Below are 22,157 nucleotides of genomic sequence, written 5' to 3' on the forward strand. Positions count from 1 at the left end.
GTGCAAATGGATTTCCAACAAAGTTTTATCAAGTCTTTTGGAATGCGATTAAAGGGAACTTAATGGCCCTATTTTAAGACTTCCATAAAGGTTGTCTCCCTCTACATAGTTTGAATTTTGGAGCCATCATTTTGCTGCCCAAAATTAATGAGGCAAAGCAAATACAACAATAAAGGTCAATCCGTTTGCTATGTGAGTTCCCAAATCTTCACCAAAGTAGCTACTAACTGGATTGCTTTAGTTGCACAGAAGATAATTAGACCCTCACAAACAACTTTTCTTCTTAGTACAAATATTATGGGAAGTGGAATCATTTTACATTAATTTTTAAGATCGATTTTGAGAGAAGACTTATGATAAATTAAGTGAGATTTCTCTAACAAACTTGAAAAGTTTTTCCTCAAAGATGGTGTAGCTAGATACAAATATTTTTCAAGGAGGTCATGCAAGTATAAAAGTAAATGACCAGGTGGACCCGTATTTCCAAACAGAAAAGGCCTAAGGCAATGTGATCCTATGTCCCCGTTTTGTTTAACATTGTGGTGGGCATGTTAGTGGTTATCATTGCTAGGACCAAAGAAAATGGGCAAGCCAAAGGTGTTGTTCCACATTTGGTGGAAGATGTGGTCTCTCGATTCTGCAATATGCGGATGATACAGTGTTACTTTTAGACCATGATATTGAACAAGCAATGTATGAAACTACAACTTTGCACATTTGAGCCATTATCGAGCCTAAAAATAAACTTTCACAAAAGAAAAATTTCCTGCTAGCTTTAGGAAAGTGAAAGGATGTAATTGCAATACTCACATTTAATTGGCTGCAAAGTACGCACATATCCCTTCCGGTACCTGGGGTTGCTAATGCATTATAGAAAACTTAATAACAAAGACTGGAAATGAGTTGAGGAAAGAAATGAAGAGGTTGTCTAGATGGAAAGGAAAAATGTTATCTATAGGGGAAGACTAGTGTTGATTAATTATGTTATGTCCAGTTTATCGATGTTCATGCTCTCTCTTTTAAGTATCTAGAGGGGTATTTAAAAATTGAGTACTATAGATAGAGGTTTTTCTGGCAGTATGACCAACACAAAAAATGTATATAGACTAGCAAAGTAGTCTATCATTTGCCAACCAAAAGAACAGGGTTGTTTAGGAATCTAAAATCTAGACATACAAAACAAGTGCTTATTAAGTAAATGGTTATTTCAAACTTTGCAATAAAAAGGGTTTATCGCAATAGTTGCTAAAGAATAAATATATTGAAATAAAATTCTAACACACGTTACAAAAAAAAAGGCTGGAAATTCTCACTTTTTGTGATGGGTGTGTGAAGGACCAATTTTTTAGCATAGGAAAGTTTAGATTGGGTGTGATAGTTCCCAATCATGTTCTGTGAAGATACTTGGTTGGATAGATGTACGCTAAAAATGGAATATCCAAATCTATTTAATGTTGTTCACTAGATGCATGCTACGGTTGTATAAACTAAGTATCTTCTATAATAAGTGGTATGATTCCTTTAGTTCTAAGGGATGAAGCTAGACTCAGCTCCTTCGTTAAAAAGGAACTCAATAGCAGCGTGACTAGGACTAAACTAAGCTTGCCACGATGTTTTGTGGGCACGCATGTAATTTAAGTGGGACGATGTTGCACAGGTTCTGCAATATGATTGTTCCTGGTCCCCCGGCACCGGCAAGTCTAGCCACTAGCCAGTAGGGGTTGAACAGAAAACAATTCGACGTGTCTAGATGCTTAGGCAATGAGGGATCACTTAAAAGCACGGCACTGTTAGCGCCCGGACGTCTGGACGCTAGCTCATGGTTGCTGTCCATTTTCGTACGACCACAAGTGGGTCCACGCTGCCCAGATGTCACTCGCCCGTGCCTGCGTCTCGCACAGGCACAGGGGCCCACGCCGCCAGTGCGGGGACGGCTCACGCCCCCACCTGTTTCCTACACGTATCCATGTGCAACACCTGACCTACTTTTAAAACATCCATATGCAACACTTGCAATATACAAAGAAAAAGACAAATGAAACACTTGAAACATACGGCTGAAACACTTGCAAAAATACTTGAAAACCATTACAAACATACTCAACATCCAGATAAAACACTTGCAACACATGTGTGAAACATATGCAACACTCAAATAAACACACTTGCAATGTATGTCCAAAAAACAGATGAAACAGTGGAGACAGACGCATGCAACATAAGTGTACAACCATTGCAACATATGCAATATCCCGATCTACTTTTGCAACATCCATATGAAACACTTGCAACATACCTCTAAAATAAAAGAAACATTTGAAATGTGACCTTGCAACATGCATAGTATCCCGGTGCGGCCTCCTCCGTCGTCTGCATAAGGGCATCGCAGTCGTAGCAGGAGGTGAGGCCAGAGGGCTTCTACGCCAGGGCTCGGCGCTTCTCCTTGCGCTGGCGGCGCCTGTCAGCGTCGTCGAGCGGGGCGGGCGGCGAAGCAGGAACAGCGGTAGGAGCAATGGGTGCGGGCAGCGGAGCAGCGGCAGGAGCAGCGAGGCGGGCGCGTGGAGCAGGAGCAGGAGCAGCAAGGCGGGCGGTGGAGGAGGAGTAGGAGCAGGAGCAGACGGGGCGAGCGGCAGGAGCAACGGAAGAGGACGGATGCGGGAGTTTTATTGGGCTGGTCCGCAGGCCCAGGCGCGCGCCGGACGGGACGGACACCCGCATCCTATCATTATCGTTAAAAGCATCCTAATTAAGAAGCATGGGTGGAATATATAGGAGGGAACTCTATTATTTAGAGGAACATAAGTTACTAAGGACCTATTTGAACGTGAGGTTAGGAAAAAGATGAAAACATAATGCTTAACTTTAAAAAATACATAAAACTGTAAGATCAAATGTTTTGGTGAAGCACAGAGAAAATATACAAGAATTCAATTAGATAGTGAATACAACAAATGTGGGGTTCTATGACGATTTTCTTATGATGACAAATCAATTCATCACTAAACCCTTCTGTTTTATGATGTTTTATATAAGACGGGGGTATGACTTATTGATACAAAGAAAACTTTGTATAAGATTAAACATCCAGATAGAGTTTCTCTAAAATTCCTATGGAACAAGCTACTTCATAAGAATCCTAAGCTATTGGATTTGTAGAAATCCACTTTGTTCCAAAGAACGCCATAGGAAAGTTTTCTATAGGATTATAATCTAGAATTTTCCATTTTCCCATTGCTCCAAAGGTGGCCTAAAAGAACTACTCCCTCTGTTCTAAATTATTATAAAATATTTTGGCTTTTCTAAATACACTGTTTTTATTATTACATATGAAGATATAGTATATATCTAAGTATATAGCAAAAGCTACGTATATATAAAAGTCAAAGCGTCTTATAATTTAGAATAGTGGATGTATGTACCAATTGCATAGCATGACTAGGACTGACGTGATGGTCACGTACTATGAAAGCGGTACGTACGTCACGAAATACTCCGTGTCGAAGTTGTAGTGGGAAGCGGTATGTACGTCACGGTAATCAATCCTATGTAAGGTCGTGTTCAGTTCCAAACCTAAATTCCTAAAAAGTGTTACAGTAGTCATCACATCGAATCTTGCGATACGTGTATGAAGCATTAAATGTAGATGAAAAAAAACTAATTGCACAGTTTGGTTGAAAATCGCGAGACGAACATTTTGAGCCTAATTGGTCCATGATTGAACACTAATTGTTAAATAAAAACGAAAGTGCTACAGTAGCCCAAATTCTAAAATTCGACCAACTAAACACGGGCTAAAACTACTCTTGTAGTACATCAACCCCGCCTATTATTATATTAGATAGATATACCATCCGTTCTTTTGGCTTATAAGTCGTACTTTTTAAGTCAACGAACAGTATTTTTCTCTCATAACGAATCAGCCAATAATACTTTTAGTCATAGCTTATCAGCTAAGCGAACAGGACAATAGTAAAAAAATAAAACAAAGTCAACGTGCATACATGCTGATGATACCCGTAGGCCGTATGTACTTCTTGCCCCCATTAATCAAGCTAGGGTTGAAAGAGATTTCCATTTTCCTCTCTTATAATATTTTTTATAAATAAAAATCAGAAGCAAAAAAAAATAGAGAGTCAGAGCCGTCTCCCGGATGGCCCCGTGGGACTAGGAATGAAAACGGTAGGAGACGGTCGGAAAACCTTTTAATCGTTTTCTACTTTTATATTTGAATATGAAAACGAAAATAAAAGTGGTAAAGCTGGACACAAAAACGAACACGAACTTACGGAATATCAAAAATTTCGAAAACGAACTAATTCGAGCGGAATTATATCGAACACGGTCGGTATACGAAAAATCAATACGAAATATTGACCCATAAGACCAAGTGCATAACAATTAACAAGTCCTACAATTTTCTTAAAAAGTATCTCCATTCGACACGATATAAGGAAGATATGATTTTTTTAAGGCAACAAGTGCTTGTACGCGATTAATATATCACTGACTTTGTTTAATTTTTTTGAACATCTTCAAGACATCAAATGAAAAAACTAAGAACTAAAAAGTTGTAGACCTCATCGAGAGCTACAATTTTCATATAAAAATCATCTTCATCTGAAACTGTATGAAAAAGATATAATTTTTCTAAGGTTGGACTTGTAGGGGGCCAAATTTGGTACAAACCGAATTTCGAATTCGGAATATTCCGAATTAAAAGTAGAAAAGTAGAAAACGGTCGAAAAAAATGTCTAAACCGTTTTCGTTCCGATTTCGAATTTGGTGTTTCGAATTTCAAACCAAATTCGAATTTATCCGAAAATACGAATTCGATCGAATTAAATATAGAAAATGATGCGTACGGAATATTTACGTACCGTTTTCATCCGGGACGGGTTTACCGGGGCAAACATAATAAACGCGCCAAAAACTTGGTCGTCACCCACAAAACCACCGCGGAATCCATCCACTATTTTGCGCCGTTTGTTTACTTCCACCCTTTAAAAAGCCGCGGCGCATCCGGGTGCGGCTCAGTGCCGACCGGCCTCCCCTTCCACCCACCCACCCCTCTATGGCTCTATTATCCCTGCGACTGCGATTCGCCGCCCGCCATCGTTGAGCTTGATTGAGCGCGTCTGCTGCCTCTGCCTGCCACCACCGTTTCTGTTGCTCCGTTCTCCCGCCAAGGCAAAGGAGGGATCGTTCGGCGGTCTCGGTCGACATGGGGATCTGCGCCTCGTCGAGGCGCGTGCAGCAGGAGGAGGACTCCGACGAGAACGTGGTGTACGTGATGGACGAGCAGGGCGGCGGCGGGGGAGCGGACGGGGACGGCCATGGCCGGAAGGTGGCCTCCCTCTTCTCGCAAAAGGGCAAGAAAGGGCCCAACCAGGACGCCGTCATCCTCTGCCAGGTTCGCGCTTGCACGGTTGCACCACCCTCCACTCATCGCTCTGCTTGCCACCGCCGCCGTGCCTCGGTTGCTCCGTCGGTCCCACCCCACCCTCTTCCAGTTGCTACTTGCACGTCTGTTTTCTGTTCCTCTGCACGCATGCAGAACCAGTTCACATAATTAATTAACTTCAGGTTTCATTTCATCATTGTCAGAGTACAAAAAAAAAGGATTTTGTTACTTCTTTTGCGAATTAGCCACAATTTGGATGACAACTGCTTCTTCTTCTTCATGAAAAAGGAGATCTTGATGCTGTCTTAGCAATTCTTTGGATTTCTCAGCTTTTTCTCTCTTGTATTCATTCGTTTATCTCTCTGTTTTTTTTAGCCACAGAGCTCTGGTAGATCTGTACTGGTACAGATATTTGTTTTCTCTGGTTACAAAAAATTTACTCCACCGACTGTACCTCACTGTTCCGTATAATCATGGATTAACTGAAAAGGAGTAGTACCATCTTTTGCAAAGGAAAACCCCTTCTGGTCTTTTCCTCTTGGGCATGCCGCGGTCCTTGCCAGGCGCTTGACCTGGGAGGTCGAAATTCCAGGAACTGTCCTCTGTATTACCACCACCGTCCACCAGTACATACATACATACACAGCAGCCCCAACCAATTCACCACACAGCAGAAAAAAAAAACCACGGAAACGAGTTTCTTCCGCGTACGGATTTCCCCGCTGTTTTGATTTGCTAGTACGACAGCGAAACAACCCGGAATTTCCATTCCGTCAACGTCATAGGCACACTGCCGGTTCTGTCTCTGAATATGTGTGTGTGTCACAATGATGCTTTATTCTCTGTTTTTCCCCAAAAAAACCAACAATCTCACCTACCGTTTGGTCTCAATTGTCAACGATAATCTCTCATGTTATCATTTGATAATCATCACCAGCTTGTTGCTACAGTCAATGCAGTCATCAGTCCGAACGGACGATTCTGATGCTCGCCATGCACTTCTTCTCCTCAGGGATTCGGAATGGAGGACGGCGTGTTCTGCGGCGTGTTCGACGGCCACGGGCGGTGCGGGCAGTTCATCAGCAAGCTGGTGAGGGACTACCTCCCCTTCATGATCCTGAGCCACCGGAACGCGCTCCTCCTGGGGGCCTCGGACGACGACGACGATGACCCGGTCTTCAGCGACGCGTCGCCCGCGGCGTCGTCCACGGACGGCAGCGGGCGGTCGTCGCCGAATGCGCTGGCGCCGGCGCAGCTGCTGGAGGAGTGGCGGGAGGCCTGCGCCAACGCGTTCCAGGCCATGGACAAGGAGCTCAAGCTCCAGGCCAACGTGGACTGCAACTTCAGCGGCACCACCGCCGTGTGCGCCATCAAGCAGGGCAAGGACCTCATCATCGCCAACCTCGGTGACTCCAGAGCCGTGCTCGCGACCATGTCGGAGACCGGATACCTCAAGGCCGTGCAGCTCACCACCGACCAGAAGCCCAACGTGCCTCGTGAGTTTAACTCCTCCTTGTGGATGGATGAATAGATGGATGGATGGATGATTGAATCGTATGTGTCCGTGCGTGGTCGCAGAGGAGGCTGAGCGGATCAAGCGCTCCAACGGCCGCGTGTTCGCGCTCAAGGACGAGCCGTCGGTGCTGCGCGTATGGCTCCCCGACGAGGACTGCCCCGGCCTGGCCATGGCCCGGTCGCTGGGGGACTACCGCCTGAAGCGGCACGGCGTGGTGTCGGAGCCCGAGGTGACGCACCGCCGCGTCGCGCCGGGGGACCTGTTCATCATCCTGGCCACGGACGGCGTGTGGGACGTGCTGAGCAACGAGGAGGTGGTGTCCATCGTCTGCGCCACCCCGCGGAAGCAGCACGCGTCCAAGGCCGTCGCCGAGGCAGCCGCGCAGCGGTGGCGGACCAGGTACCCGGCGTCACGCGTCGACGACTGCTCCGCCGTCTGCCTCTTCCTAAGGGACCAGCAGGACTGGGCCAGCAGCGTCGCCGTGGCCAAGGCCAAGGCGGCCGCCGCGAGACCGCCGCACGGCCGCTAGCCGCTAGCCGCTAGTGCTAGCTAGCCGGGGCAGACGGCCGACGAAAGCTCGCGCCAGCGACAAGCCCGCCGGCGTAGCTCGTCGCGTCCGTCCGTGTCCGGCGCTCTTGCTCTACTCTACTGGTGTGCCTCAAACGGCTGTTAGTGTACCGGGAGTGTAATTAAGTGCTGTAACATAGTGTTAATTAAGGTCTAATGTTTTGCGACAAGGAAATGATGAGGAGAGAAAAAGGCGGGTAATTTCTTAGTTTTGACTGTTGATCAGTGATCGGCTGACCATGCATGGTAATGGTATGGTGTCGGAGGAAGCGAATGGCTGGCAGCAACGCCGTTTGTACTCTGTGTGGCATGTAAAAAGTTACCAGTTGAAGAAGAGTTACCAGTCGAAGTGCCTTTTTGTTCGATAGATATAAATGTTACTCCCTCCGTTTAAAATTAAAAGTACACAACGTATTTTGTTTTTCAAAAGTCAAAGTTGGTATATTTTTACTGCCATTTGGTGAAATAACAAGTATACAGGTACATAAAATTATACAATCTGACTCATATATCATATTTCGACATGCTTGCACACTCTATTGGTTTTGTAGCTATGAATGATAAGATATTCTTTTTCTTTTTATAATATTCATAAAACATAGAAAAACAGTCAATGTCTAAAAGCTAATCATCATAAAAAGATCTAGTCCATATCGTTTGAAATGAAATCTCTAAACTCAAGGACACAAAAACCAAACCAATTTGTTATGATAGGTCGTGTTCGCTTCTCTTATAATCCGTCTTTTTCAACTTGTTTTTTCAGCCGAAATAGTGTTTTTCTCTCACAACAAATCAGTAGGAATAGTATTTCGGCTTGTTTTTTCAGCGAAGCGAACGGGGCCTAAGTTAGGAAATGATTCACTTGAGTCAACCCCAAAATGTCACTTTTGTTCATCTGACCTGAATGATGGGGAAATCACAATCACCCACCTCCCTATGGACACCTCCCTATGGACACGATGGCTGGCTGGCCGCACCATGCCGTGGTAGGTGTTCGCTCCGTTCGTTTGGGCGTGTCTGGTTTATAAGTCGTACTTTTTCGATCAATGGATAGTATTTTTTTTCACACCAAATCAATCAATAATACTTTCAGTCATGACTTATCAGTCAATCCAGCCCAAACAAACGGGGCGGTTGCCGGTCTTTCTGTCTATCAACCGAGGGGCGCCTAGCTTCTAGAAGTCCGCAGCAACCCAACGTCGCATCAGTTTTGTTTGCTGCCGCCTGCCGGAGTAGGTTTGTTGTAAATTCAGAAAAGATGCCATCGGGGGTCCATTATTTCATTCATTCCACGTATGCTCATTTATATTATTATGAACAAACATGCACATTCTAGCTCTTTGAAAACATTGAGTTTGTAGGGATTGACAAAGTTTCTACCTATGGCCATGTTCGTTTCGCTGAAATTTGGCGAATGCTGATGCTGGTTTCTTGTGAGAGAAAAACATTATTTTTTTGCTGAAAAGTACCGCAAAAGTAGTGCTGCAAACATGGCGTGCATTTGTTAATGGGCACGTCATTTATCAGCGTCCCTTTGAATAGGTGACCCTGACAGATATGTTTCACCACAAGAAAACTAAACCGCACTTAGTTCATGGATGGATCCATTAACAGTATTTACCAGAGTCCACTAGCAACTAGCGATAAGCACCGATTGAAAAAAGCGATACCCGCATGCATGTCAAGGTCAGCAGCGCGCGCACGCATCGTCGTTTCCTCTCCTCTTCCTCCGCTGCCATCCCACACTCCGGGCCCAGGGCCACCACACCACACGGTGAAAACAAGTTTATCGCCTCCTCGTCAGCCCTCTCACCCCTCAGGGGTCAATTGCTGTCAGGCAGGCAGGCAGGCCTAAACGAGATGAGACCTGCCAGATTGGAGCTCAAATCCCCCAATTCGCCTGCGCGTGCCGTGTGGACACGCATCAACTTGCACCGCCGAAGAGGGTTCCGTCGACAGAATGCTTCGATTCGATCCGGGGAGCTGAGCTGAAAATAAGAAGATAAACCAGGAATTGGTCCCGGTACCGTGAGAGGGAGAGGAACGAGACGGGTCAGGGGCTAGGCTACTAAGCGTGCGTAATGGACAAGGTGCAGACGAGATGTGCAGTCTTGTCTTGTTGCCCAATACATACGCCTGCTACCTTCCTCAGATGAGAGCTTTGCAGTGACCTGGTCCTGGACCTGGACAGGACAATTTGAATAATTGACCTTGTTTCTGGAAAGCCCAGATGTTTAGAATTCATTCAAGCGCACCTCGTCGTCCTCGTCAGTCACACGCCTTTCTTTGCTTCTTGTGGTCAGCTACACAAGTACATACACGGATCCAGGTCATGTACGGCATTCAAGACCACAGGCCATATCTTGGCCAACTGCATGACGCGCCTCACAACTGGACTACCAAGCACGCTGGGATACCAGCAAGCAGTTAACATCGCACCATCTTAGCAGACAGAGTCAGGATTCAATTGAACGGTACAGAGAGCGGCGCTACATCAAGGCCACAGCAAATCACAAGGGCACTGGTAGACTTGTATCCGAACAATCTAATCTAATGAATACAACAGCAGCTGCGTAAAAAAAACTACAATAGCTATGATGAAAGAAAAAATATATATATGTTCAATGATCAGAGTTCATGACAGCTGATGATGGTTAGCCCTGACTAGGTTGCATTACATGTCGTAAAAGGGGGAAAAAAAGGAAACTCTTACAGCCTTTGTGATATGTGAGCAGATAAATTCCTGTGAACTTTGGTGAAATTAGCATCAGCTGCTGTCGTCTATCTTCTTCTTACTGCTTGCTTTATCCTTCGGCTTCGGCTGCCAATTTCGCTACAAGGCAGCTATAGTCTGACGTCATATCTTTGGGGCCAGAAGCTTCGGTATTATCAGAATCCATACTTCACATTTACTAAAGAATCCCGGGGAGAGGCAGTCCGCAGTCAAGTATGGCAGTAACTTACCAGGACTTAATCTTGTGGACCATCACCGACTGCCGCTTTTCCGCCCCAGCCATCGAATTGACAACGATTTCCTGCGCCTGAATCCTTGAACATGTGAAAGGCCAAGCCTTTCACTTCGAGCAAGCAAACAAAAAAACTACCAATTTTCTCTAGCACGTTCCCCTATGCATAATACATGTACAAACTATTTGCGGCAGCACACGCGATGGAGTTCTCAGTTGGGTGCCACGCAAGATGGAGCAGTTTTGTTGAGAGATCATAAGAATTTCCATTGGCGTCAATACTTGTATTTTCTCCACCTGCGCCATCAACTTAATTGATCAGAACCAAGGCAGTTGAATTTTTTACCAGGAGAGCATGGTCTGGTCCATGTACATACAGAAAAAATAAATTCAAAGGCTGGCAGCACAAGAGGGCCACTGACCTCTCCTCACAGCACGGGTCAAAGAAGTCAGAGTCCGTGCAGGCCTTGCTGGATTAACAACCTGTCGCCTGTATGGGTTTCCACAATTCCAATAATCAAATAATAGAAGTTTAGCTGGGCATGGAAAAATAATTTGCAAGTAGAGTGCATGCTGGATTGGTGTCAATATCATATTTTGTTACCTATACAACGACATGGTCATGGGTCACCTATATTGAATTGAATCTTGAATGTTTGGTGGCCCCACCAACTTTGACATAAGATGCTCATCATAAGTGACCGTGCTCTTTTTTTGGTACGTAACTCCGAAGTAGGAAAAAAACGTAAATGGCTTTGTTGTTGTTGTTGTTGTTTTGTTGTTGTTGTTGTTGCATTAAATATTGAGCTCACTTGGAGCGGCAAATTAGTTAATTGAGGAGCAAGGGCCTTATGAATTATATTGAAATAGTCTATATTCAGGTAGAGTATAACCTAAACCCACTTAACAACATACACATTAATGATAATCCCAGCGTTTGACAGACCTCATGGGATTTCTGCTGGCTTCCAAAGTTGATGCCTCCGTACTTTCAGGAGAACCACCAAAAACACGAAACAAATTACTGCAATTACGATGCCACAAGAAGAGTTAACATACAGAAGTGTTAAATAAACCAACAGCTAGCAATTCTTACAGTTCATAATGCGAGGATAAGGATATACCTATAAGAACCAGTTGCAACACGGAGTCCATCACCGCTGAGACAACATTCAAATTTGTCAAAAATTGAATCATTCTCGTATAAATCACAAAGCTGCGAAACATGATGTTAACCACAGTATCAGATTACAGCAGATATTGATATGGCTCTTTCATTCTCAATCAGATGATAAGAAACTTCACCTTAGGACGTAAGTATTCATGAACCTGAAAAGTTGCAACTGGGCCCGAATCCATGTTTAGATCCCACAACTGAAGAAACAAAAATAGTTAAATAAAAATATTTCTAGCAGACAAACATCTTTATCACGAAAGGCAGGGCACAAAATGTTCCTTGATCCTCAAAGTCCAAGGTAAAAAATATTTAAATATCTGACGGATCAATAACATGGGAGGAGCGTCCGAATTTTAATGACTAGGGGTCTGAGTAAGATGTATATTCCCTACTTTCTAGCCAGTGAATTGGTCAACATTGAAAAAAAAAACACAAAATGTCATTTGGACCAGTGGAGCAAAACTATATTGATGTTAAGTGTGCTTCAAGAAAATTAGAACCACAACATGTCATTACAGAACTCAATGATGTCACACAGCTTATTTATAACATTGAAAGATGAACTCAATGCCTCAGTACCTGGATAGAGAAAGATGAACATTTTGACATGTGTTTTTCGGGTAATAAAATTGCCACCCGCGCATAAATCATACAGTAAAAAAGTAGAAATTCAGCAAACGGGACAGATAGGTCTGCTGCAAACCTTGAGTGTCATATAATCACGACTAAGAATGTGCCTTCCGTCCCTTGCAAACTTTATATCTGAAACTGATGCTATTATCTCTGTAAAAAAGGATCTTGATCCAGGTGCTTCATGTTCCTCAAATCTGAACAAGATGCCCTAGTTAAATCAGATAATACCATGACCAATAGATAAACTTAAAATGTTTGTAGCCATTAGAAATGATAAAATCTAAGCATTGCCTTCTAATCAACAATAATGTTACTGAAGAAGTTCAAGGGGAATTACTAACAGTTTAGCATGGTTGTCACACAGTGCTGACTGCCGCAGATCAATAAGCCGGATAGTACCCTTTGAGCTACTATATGCTAGTGTATTACAGTGAGTTGGATGGAACTCCGCACAAGTAATCACCTCTGAAATTTCACAGAATTATAATGTGATGGGTGTTGCCACATAACAAGTATGGAACCAACAGGAATTGCATGAGAATAAATGAACACCTTCAAAAAGATCTATTAGCCAACAGCCAAAGGTGTCTCACAACCAGTCGACAAAAAAATTTTGCAGTCACATATGCAAATTGTAGTAGTTTCGTTTTTGCACAGTAAAACCTGATGCAGGTTATCTTGTGTCATCTAATCTTGTTTTTTCCATAAAGCAACTACTATGTTTATGAATTTCTCACCTGTTGATAGCTACAAAACCTACACTTCTGAGAAGGAATTGTTAGGTAGCATACTAACATACAGCTGCAGAGAGGTAATTGACTGATAGGTACAAAGTTGGTAGGTTCAGAGAATAGGAACTGCGTTCCTGAAGCAACTCCATTCAACACTGTCCATCATTTGCTCCAGACCCAAATAGGAGTTAAAGTAGGTAGATGTGATGCAAGTTGCTATTCCAACCATATTGGAAGGCCGCAGGGATGAAAAATGAAGATGTTTTGCATGATCGGCGCCAGAACATGCATACCATGTAACATCTACACATGGCAGTTTGCAGGGTAAAAAGGACAAACCCTGCCTATATCTTGCAATGCATCCAACTCCACTATTCAAGAACTCCACAGCATCAAGCTACTGAACCGTGAATCTACCTAGTCTGATAACATTTGCATGTATAATGTTTACAAGAAACAGGAAGTTCACTGCACAACATAAGTAGTCATCAGACTGAAAAAGTTTACCAGTTAGATCCTCCATGTTTGCAGGTTTCACATCAACAATGTTAAAGCTCTGATTGCTAATTTCTAAATTCCAAAGGTTTATTCGCAGATCATCTGCTGATATGAATGTTTCTCCATCGCTGTAAACAAAACAAAGTGAGGACACGGTATCACCATAATAACAAACCCAAGCAGTAAAAATAGTTCCAAAAAAACTCAGCCACATTAACTCATTCAAACAAAAAGCGTATAGTAATTTGTGATACCCTTAAGAGCAACTTCTTATTTATAATGAAAAAAATAAGCATCTTTGGTTTGATCTAATTCAAAGCCTTTATGTTACATAAAGTCATAGACCACATTTCCTACTACAGAAGGTGAAAAACACTGTTGCCACCGTACAGGTTTTACACACTATCATGCTTTTTGAGTTGTCATCAAGGAGTTGAGGCATACCCCAGGTGCCACAGGATGCCACAAGGTTTTATTTATGCCATATCGCCTAACATCCAGGCGTATCCCCAGCGCCACTGGACACCACAATGCCTCAAAAACCATGCACACTGCACATGCAGGGTACCTCCTATGAAACCGGGATAAACCATGATATCTTTCGGGCAGTAAAAGAATATTTTGGGAAATACACAAAATATGAAATAAAAGGAGCTAAATCATGAAGTGGGGATGACTAGATGGAAAGAGATGAACTGTGAAGTGGATATGCAGCTCAAGCAACCGTTGTTACTATTTACATTGGAGTCTGCAGCAGACACTGGGAACACTAGATGAAAGGGGAAGATGTGAATCAGCTGCTACAGATTAGGGGGGCATGGGATCTAAGGATTAGCTCTTCACTGAATCATTGTTTTGAAGCAGGTGGCCACAAGACAGTGCTGGACCCAAAAAGCTAGGAAAGTCCACCTACGTTTGCTCTATACTTCGCTACTCCCTCCGTCCTAGTATATAAGGCGTAACCACCTCTGGTTCAAAGACCAAGGAACTTATTTAATTCTCTCTCAACACTAGTAGTCTAGTACTACTACATCGACGTACGCACATAGTCTAGAGAGAGCACACCTTGTATTATGGGACTTGAATAAAAAGTGGTTACGCCTTATATATTAGGACGGAGGAAGTAGTATTTTTCCAAATCCTACAATCCACTAATTTCATGGGGAAAAAAATTGCCTAACTGAGCCATCCAGGTTCAATTGTGTCAGGAGTCTTTTAAGCAAACCAACCTTCGGAGGTCACTGATTCCATTTTTCCCAGTTTAACACTGGTAAGATATTGTGTTTTAATTTGTATAACTATGTTCGAACTGAGAGGTCAAGGCAAATATATCAAAAAAAGAGTATGCACTTAAAAACAGATTCAATAAGACAATATTGTAAGATAACATAAACGATACGAAGGAAGATGAGACAAGGAAACTGAACATTTGTTCCAGTACAACAAGAGCATATCTTTTTTCAGATTTGATTAGACAGCTAACCTATTATTTGAAATGGAATTAATATGGTAGTCATGAGCATGTGCATATACACGTCGGCATCTCACGACATGATTAAATTCTTGGCCCGTAACCTGCATAAATAGTAAAGGAAACTATTCAGAATTGTCACTGATATTATCTATAGTCTGTTAGAAGAATATCTACTTCTCTGTCATAAGAGAAAAAAAAACTATTGTATTGTACATGCAAGCAATGCTAATTCATCATGTTGTACAACACTAGAGATGATGGAAGAAGTGTGTTTAAGTACTACCACCACAGGCAAACGCAGCGATGCACATCCTCCTGGAGGAAATGATATATTGTTGTTCGTACTGTACATCATTTCTGAACATCCACCATTTGGAAGAAGAGCTCTGCAACTACTGGTACCCGGACTTGAAGTTGAACCATTGTCTGAACTTTGGGAGGTATCCAAATTCATCACTGAAACCCGTTTCACTTTTTTCTCTTGAACCTATAGAACACGGAACACCAAAGCACCATGGACACTATTACGTAATCATGCTCACTTGCAAATGATGAGAAAGTCTAAAAAGACAAGTAATACCATTGCACGAGCTGTAAAGAAGATAAAGCATAATTTGATTGTGTTTGTAAAGATAAGGATACAAAACACTTGCTTCTTGATCAAAGCAGCAAGAATATATATCAAGGATAAAAAAGGCGACGCCTCCTCCCCGCCTAGGCGCGCCTAATCGCTGGGCGATGGGGTCCAGCCTGGCCTATGGGGGTAGGCGGACCCCTAGGCCCTCCCATCCCCGCCGGACGAGCTCCTCCCCGCCGGGCGCTCGCATCCCCGTCGGACGAGCTCCTCCCGCCGAACACCCTCCTCCCCGCCGGGCGCCCGCCTCCCCGTCGGGCGCGCTCCTCCCCGCCGGACGCCCCCTCCCGCCGGGCGCTCCCCTCCCCGCCGAACGCGCTCCTCCCGCCGGACGCGCCCCTCCCGCCGGTCAGTCCCCTCCCCGCCGGTCTCCTCCCTAAGTGGCAGCAGCCAGCAGGTCAGTCTGTCCTCCCCTGCTCCTCTCCTCTGTTTTCTTTGAACTTTGAAGTGTGAAGCCTCTGAATGACTGAATCTGAAGCCTGCTCCTCTCCTCTGTTATTTGACTGAATCCTTTGATGGCTGCATGTATGTATCTGTGATTGCCTGAACTCTGAATGTATAGCTGATTGACTGAATGTATAGCTTAGCTAGTTAGCTGATTGACTGAATGCATAGCTCAGCTAGTTAGCTGTCACTTACCCACTCGTTAGTTTACACGCTGAATGCAAAATTAGGAAAACGCCTAGAAAAACGCCTTGAAACGCCTAGGCTACCCTAGGCTCGCTTAGGCTCTAGGCCGTGGGTCGTCGCCTAGAAACCGCCTAGCGCCTTCTTGAACCTTGATATATATCCCTTCTCAGGAGTAATAAGACTGGCAAAAATATGTAAACCCTAACCCACATTAAGGTGCTATGAATATGTTTTGGACTACATAATGGATACAACACCTGAACACCGGGGTATAACAGGTCTAGTCTAGATAAACAATAAATGATCTATGAAGTTGTAAACATATGAAAGTAAACCAATGAGCAACCTCTTTTATGCATACCTTCCAATACTTGATTGTTTTGTCATTTGTAGACAGGAGAAAGAGTGCGTTGTTGGCTGTTTGGCACCACTTGATCTTGTTAATCTTCTCTTCTATTTCCAAACTTTTTAGGTAGTCAAACTACATGAATTGCCCAGAAGTCAGAATAAAAGATTCACAATTTAACATATTCCAGTATATGATGACTATAGCTTCACTTGGAGTGTCATTTGGACTATGTATGGTTTTATATTGCCTTTTCTGGTAAGCTAATTTGCACTCTATTTTTCGGAGTTTGTACTCTCTCCCCCAAAGTGTCATTAAAAACCTTGGATACAAACTCCAAACTACCCCCTCCATTCCAAATTATAAGTCACTTTAGCTCTGTCATAAGTCAAACTTCTCTAACTTTGACCAAGTTTATTGAAAAATGCACCAAAACATACAAAATCAAATTAGTTTCATTAAATCCACCATGAAATATGTCTTGACTCTTGATAGTGCATTTATTTGGTATTGTAGATGTTAGTATATATTGTCAGAGTTAGAGAAGTTTGACTTAGGACAAAGCTAAGGTAACCTATAATTTGGAACGTAGGGAGTATAAGATTAATGATCTACAAAAGTGTTGTTACAGAGATTGTTGCCGTCTCTGTGTAATACACTATCATCGATGTCATGCTAATATGTAAAAGGAAAAATTGAAGATATTGCTTCTCGCACAAAAAAAAAGTATTACTTCCATTTACTAATCTTATGTGGCTGAACTATTACTGTGCAAATTAGTAGTCAAAAGTTAAATAGATTGATGCAAGCATTCTAAAAATGGCACTTATTCCTGGATAATGTATTGAAAAACTTGCATGGAAACCATGTTTTTCTAGACTACCATCTATATTTCATAATTAACAATGCAACTGTTTGCCTTTAAATGGCACAAGTGAACTAGAGTTTACCACTAAGCAACAAATAGGTCATTTGATAAATAAGACTTGGCAATTAGAATGTAAAAACTGGAAAAGGAAAAGTTGCCATTTCTTAGTAGCAAGTAATCCATGGAAGAGAACATAGTGAATGGACATGAATTCATGATGCAATTTCCTCCAACTTTATTATGTATTCAAGTTCATCAATCCTTTTAAATTTGCACACATGACCAATGATTTTCAAATAAATTTGACACATAATAAAGCATGCAGAAATATTTGAAGTTTCTTTTCCATCACAACTCCTACGAAAATAATCCAGGCTAGATATGGCTCAGACACAAGAAGTCAATTGACATTCATGAACAAATTGTTAATATCTCCACTTTAAGACCCACGTACCTCAGGTTCATGACTCTGAAATTCAGTCTTGTAACGGAACTCAGGATGCCTGGCAACCGGATATTCTTGCCTCTCAAGTTCTCTTCGACTAGCATTCTGCACATACATTAGCATGAAAGATTTAAGCAAGAAAAATTACAGAACTTACGTAGTGTAGAACTTACATCACTGATGTCTGTTCTTTCGAACAAAACCACACGTCCACCTCTATCTCCAGTGGCAAGATGATTGCCAGATTTGTCAAACTCAATTGCAGAGATTATGTCCACTGAAACAAGTAGCATATCTGATCAAGATACAAACTGATATGGCTGGCAAACAAATCAAGCCGTCACAACAAATATCAAGTGAAATGAACAAGACAATAAATAGAAGTAGGTTTATTAGCATAGAAAAAGACACTCCCTCAACTCTTGCCCATGACTAATTATCGTCATAAACTCAATACTGTCTAATCTTGTCTGCCCAAATAGTCAACTTTGTGCTAATTTTATATGGAAAATGGTCGTGCTGGGACTATGTATCCAAACAATGGAATATGGGGGGTCCTAAGATCTAATCTCATTAACGTCAATTTATTTTGTGAATTGCCTGCAATAATTGATCAATTTTGGAAACACAGTAGGGGAAAGCATCTCGAAGAGGGTACTGCCTTTACATTGGTAGTCTTTGGAAACACATCGTAATGTGTAGCTAGACTAGTTGATGCAATCTAGCCCAGGCGAACCAAATCGGCTCACCCACACAGGCAAGCTTTCCAAACAACCTCTTTCTCCCATCCCTTGCTGATCTCCTCCCTGTGTCTTCATTAGACACCAAATCAAGCACCTTGGTGGCCAGATCAAAGACCAGCGCCAACAAAATCTAGTTCAGAGTTCAGACACAGCGAATTGGAGCCACAGGCCATCAAAATCGAGCTTGTCACTGAGTGGGAAGGAGGCAGAGAAGGGTGAGATAGTCCACCGGCCGCCAGTTGGTTCACACACAGCAAGGAGTACCCGTGGCCTTGTAGCTCCAGTGCGTGCTCAGGAGCAAGCAGCAAACTGGATTGGTAGGCATGGGATTGAGTCACTTGTTCTCTCTCTCTCTCTCTCTCTCTCTCTCTCTCTCTCTCTCTCTTTCCTTTGCTTTTCTTTCTTTGTTTCATGAATAGAGATTGGCTATGGCCTCAAGTCCACCTAATTGGTTGTTACTGATGTTTCTGTTTCCATTGCAAGCCTGTAACGCAGCACATCGATGAGTTGATCAGGATGGGAAAGAAAAGGAGGAAAGAAGAAGCAAGTTTAACATCAATGCCAGAAAGGGAAACCAAGCACCCCCACCCTTTCTTGCCCAGCTGGCTTAGCCTGGGAAACAACCAAGCGTGCCCTATGCTCCTGGTAGGAGGTTGCACATGGAAATAGCAGTTGAATTTTTGAAACAAGATCATGATGAAGCAATGTAAACAGAGAGCAAGACTGGAACAGAAATTATGTGACATGTATCTACCCTCAAACTAAATAAGCTTTATGTATGTAGGAAAGGGGATATCAAACACCTTGATCAACCTTTTCATAATCATAAAAATGTTTACGGGACAAAGTGCAAAGATCTAAGGGGCATATAAACAAATATACCTCACTATTCCGCAACAAGCACTAATCGAAGATCTAAGAGAATCACTATTCCTAAATGAGTACTAATCAAACAAATACCATTTCAACACAAAACCACATAGAAACTGAAAATCCACATGAAAAGCGATATATTGCACGATCCTACACACCTATATAGTAAATGACCTAGGGGAAGTCAGATAAACTGACAGATTGTTTGTGCACTTGGCACACTTCTGAACCCTACCAGATATGAAATGCTCAGAATGTTATGGTACAGCTTAATCTTGAAAGGAAACTACAGAAGGCATACAGCTCAGAAGTAATGACAGCCCAAGAGTTTTCAAAAGATTGAACTACTGTAGACAGAAGCCAGGAGGTCATAAATTATCTTCCAGGATATGCCCAGGAGCTAACGAAAATCTCGAGGAAACAAAAATCAACAACCCCAAGTCCTCAACAAATTATGAAAAAAAGGTTTAAGTTTCGGACCCTCCAAGGCATACAGCATAGAAGCAATGACAGCCCCCAGCTAAAAACAAGAGTTTTCAAAAGATTGAACTACTGTAGACAGATGCCAGAAGCTCATAAATTATCTGCCAGAAAATCCCAAGAGCTAAGGAAAATCTCGAGGAAATGAAAATCCACTACCCCAAGTCCTCAACAAATTATGAAAAAAGATTTAACTTTCGGACCCTCCACTGGCATACATATATAACACCGGGAATATTTTCAACAAATCCATTCTGCATTCTAGCTTCAATGCAACTCCCAACGCATATAGACATTTGCCAAATACAAACCACAACTACCAAAGTGCCAATCTGTTGGAGCTAAATTACACGACAAAGACCACCACACGAAGTAGTTACTCGAACCAGATAAAGTTTGCCCCGGTAGAGAAACCTGCCACGTCAAAGTGTAGGCAGTAAACAGTCCTAAATCGCAGTTAAGACACTGAGCATAGCACTTCCTCCAACTCTAACAAGCCAAACGCTTCAACACCCAAGCCACCGTAAAAGCCTGCCACGACCCATTGGCTCGCCGCCGCCCGGCCGGCCCATGGAACCCCGGGCGATCCCCGGACACCCGTGGCGACGAAACGCATGGCGCCGCTAAACCTCTCCGGAACCCACCGGACCGACCAGATCTCGCGAGGGCGCGACGGAACTGGGCCGAGCCGCAGAGGCTCGCGGCGGGTTGTATTTATTTATTACCTTCCTGCACATCCTCTCCCGCGGCGCGCTCGCCGAAGACCTGCGCGAACCGCCACTCCAGCGGCTGCGGCTGCTGCTGCGCCGCCGCCGCAGCCGCAGACGACTCGGGGCGGTCGTCGGGGGACATGGGCTCCCGCTCCATGGCGCCACCTCCGCCGCCGTCACGACACCATGGTGGCGCGGGATCTCGGAGGGGAGGGATCTCGGGCTGGGAGAGAAGGCTCCCGAGAGCTGGGGAGGTTCTGGAAGAATGGCGGGGAAAGGCGGGCGGCGGCGATCGATGGGGTGGGGGGCTCGGGCGTGCCGGCGTGGGGAGCGGAGCGCGTGCCGCTGCGGCCTGCGGGCGGGGATGATGTGGGGAGTGAGCGAGCGTGCGAGCGGGGGCGTCAGAGGGGAGGGGAGGGGAGGGGAGGGGAGTCGACGATCCCGTTCGTGCCGGTCGACCCGGCGTTTTTGCGCCCCCCGTGTGCTGTTTTGTTTGCGCCCTTTTTTTCCTCTTCCGTTCCTGTCCGAGAGATGGGGACATTTTCCATGCTGGACCCTCAAGAAATGTATGAATTTGTTTTCGCAGTTAATACGTATTTTGCAAAGAAGAGCCCAAGATTATGCAAGTGCTAGCGCCTGTGGTCAGCTCGTTCGGCTGCTCCACTCTCCGCTCGCTTGTTTTAGCTTATTCCAGCATATTCTTTCTCATTAAATACTATTGAATTATTTAAAATTATCCGAAATCAGTCAAAAACTGATCAGCCGAACGAGCCCAAGCCATGCCTTTCCGGCAGCTAACATTAGGTGTGGTTTGGCAGAGCTTATAGAGTAGATTCTTCTTAAAATTACTTCTTCTCAATTAGTCAAATAGCCAAAATGTACATAGAAATATATATTTCTAAGCGGCTAGGCTTAGCATAGCCGTTTGTTCCACGCGTCATATGCTAACTCTTGCCAAAATTTACCATATTTATGGTGTTATTTATGAACCGTACTTAAGGGCCAGTTTGGATTCATTGACACTAAAAATCTGCAGCTAAAGTTAATACTAGTAGATTCAAATAGACTTGCTAATAAACCTACTAATTATTAGCTGCATGGCTACTAACTATTAGTTTCATTAGCATGTTTGGAGTTGCAAATAGTTTATATACCTTTATCTCACTATCCAATCACCTATTAGCAACCTGATCAAAATAGTCTTTTGCTAAAAATTAATGCTAAAATTAGCAGCTATTAGCTACCTAAATAATGGATCCAAACAAGCCCTAAGTTGTGCTTTAAAACCAAACATGACGTTAAACTAAAATCAAGCAAACTCTAATTTAAATTTAGTATGTTGTGTCCCTACTAGAAGGAAAATAGGATGTCTTGTCGATGGCCCATACGCAACTATTCATGGTGTCATCGATAAAAAAACAAGAGATTGGAAGTTGAACGTTTACCATAAATAAATGATTAAAAA

General features: G+C 43.4%; 2 protein-coding genes across 3 annotated transcripts; one reads left to right on the plus strand and one right to left on the minus strand.

Annotated features, from left to right (window-relative positions):
• Positions 1–5,066: 5,066 nt before the first annotated feature.
• On the plus strand, positions 5,067–7,833 carry LOC136476102 (probable protein phosphatase 2C 12). Of its 2 annotated transcripts, none has more exons than XM_066473791.1 (3): positions 5,067–5,410; positions 6,414–6,897; positions 6,980–7,833. In XM_066473791.1, exons 1-3 carry the CDS (start codon positions 5,222–5,224, stop codon positions 7,444–7,446), a joined length of 1,140 nt encoding a protein of 379 aa, XP_066329888.1. In that variant the 5' UTR covers positions 5,067–5,221; the 3' UTR covers positions 7,447–7,833. The 2 variants fall into 2 exon arrangements, with proteins under 2 accessions (XP_066329888.1, XP_066329890.1); XM_066473793.1 differs by lacking the exon at positions 5,067–5,410 and adding an exon at positions 5,415–5,523.
• A 2,244-nt stretch (positions 7,834–10,077) lies between these two features.
• On the minus strand, positions 10,078–20,995 carry LOC136476103 (serine/threonine protein phosphatase 2A 55 kDa regulatory subunit B beta isoform-like). The gene is made up of 14 exons (XM_066473794.1): positions 20,708–20,995; positions 18,060–18,163; positions 17,896–17,991; positions 16,589–16,708; positions 15,247–15,450; positions 14,973–15,064; positions 13,499–13,617; positions 12,602–12,725; positions 12,331–12,454; positions 11,756–11,824; positions 11,575–11,666; positions 11,397–11,474; positions 10,873–10,940; positions 10,078–10,747 (listed from the first exon to the last, which is right to left on the minus strand). Exons 1-14 carry the CDS (start codon positions 20,847–20,849, stop codon positions 10,611–10,613), a joined length of 1,569 nt encoding a protein of 522 aa, XP_066329891.1. The 5' UTR covers positions 20,850–20,995; the 3' UTR covers positions 10,078–10,610.
• Between the last annotated feature and the right edge of the window lie 1,162 nt (positions 20,996–22,157).

The sequence above is a fragment of the Miscanthus floridulus genome, chromosome 8 (genome assembly GCF_019320115.1).
Source record: "Miscanthus floridulus cultivar M001 chromosome 8, ASM1932011v1, whole genome shotgun sequence".
Taxonomy (NCBI): domain Eukaryota; kingdom Viridiplantae; phylum Streptophyta; class Magnoliopsida; order Poales; family Poaceae; genus Miscanthus; species Miscanthus floridulus.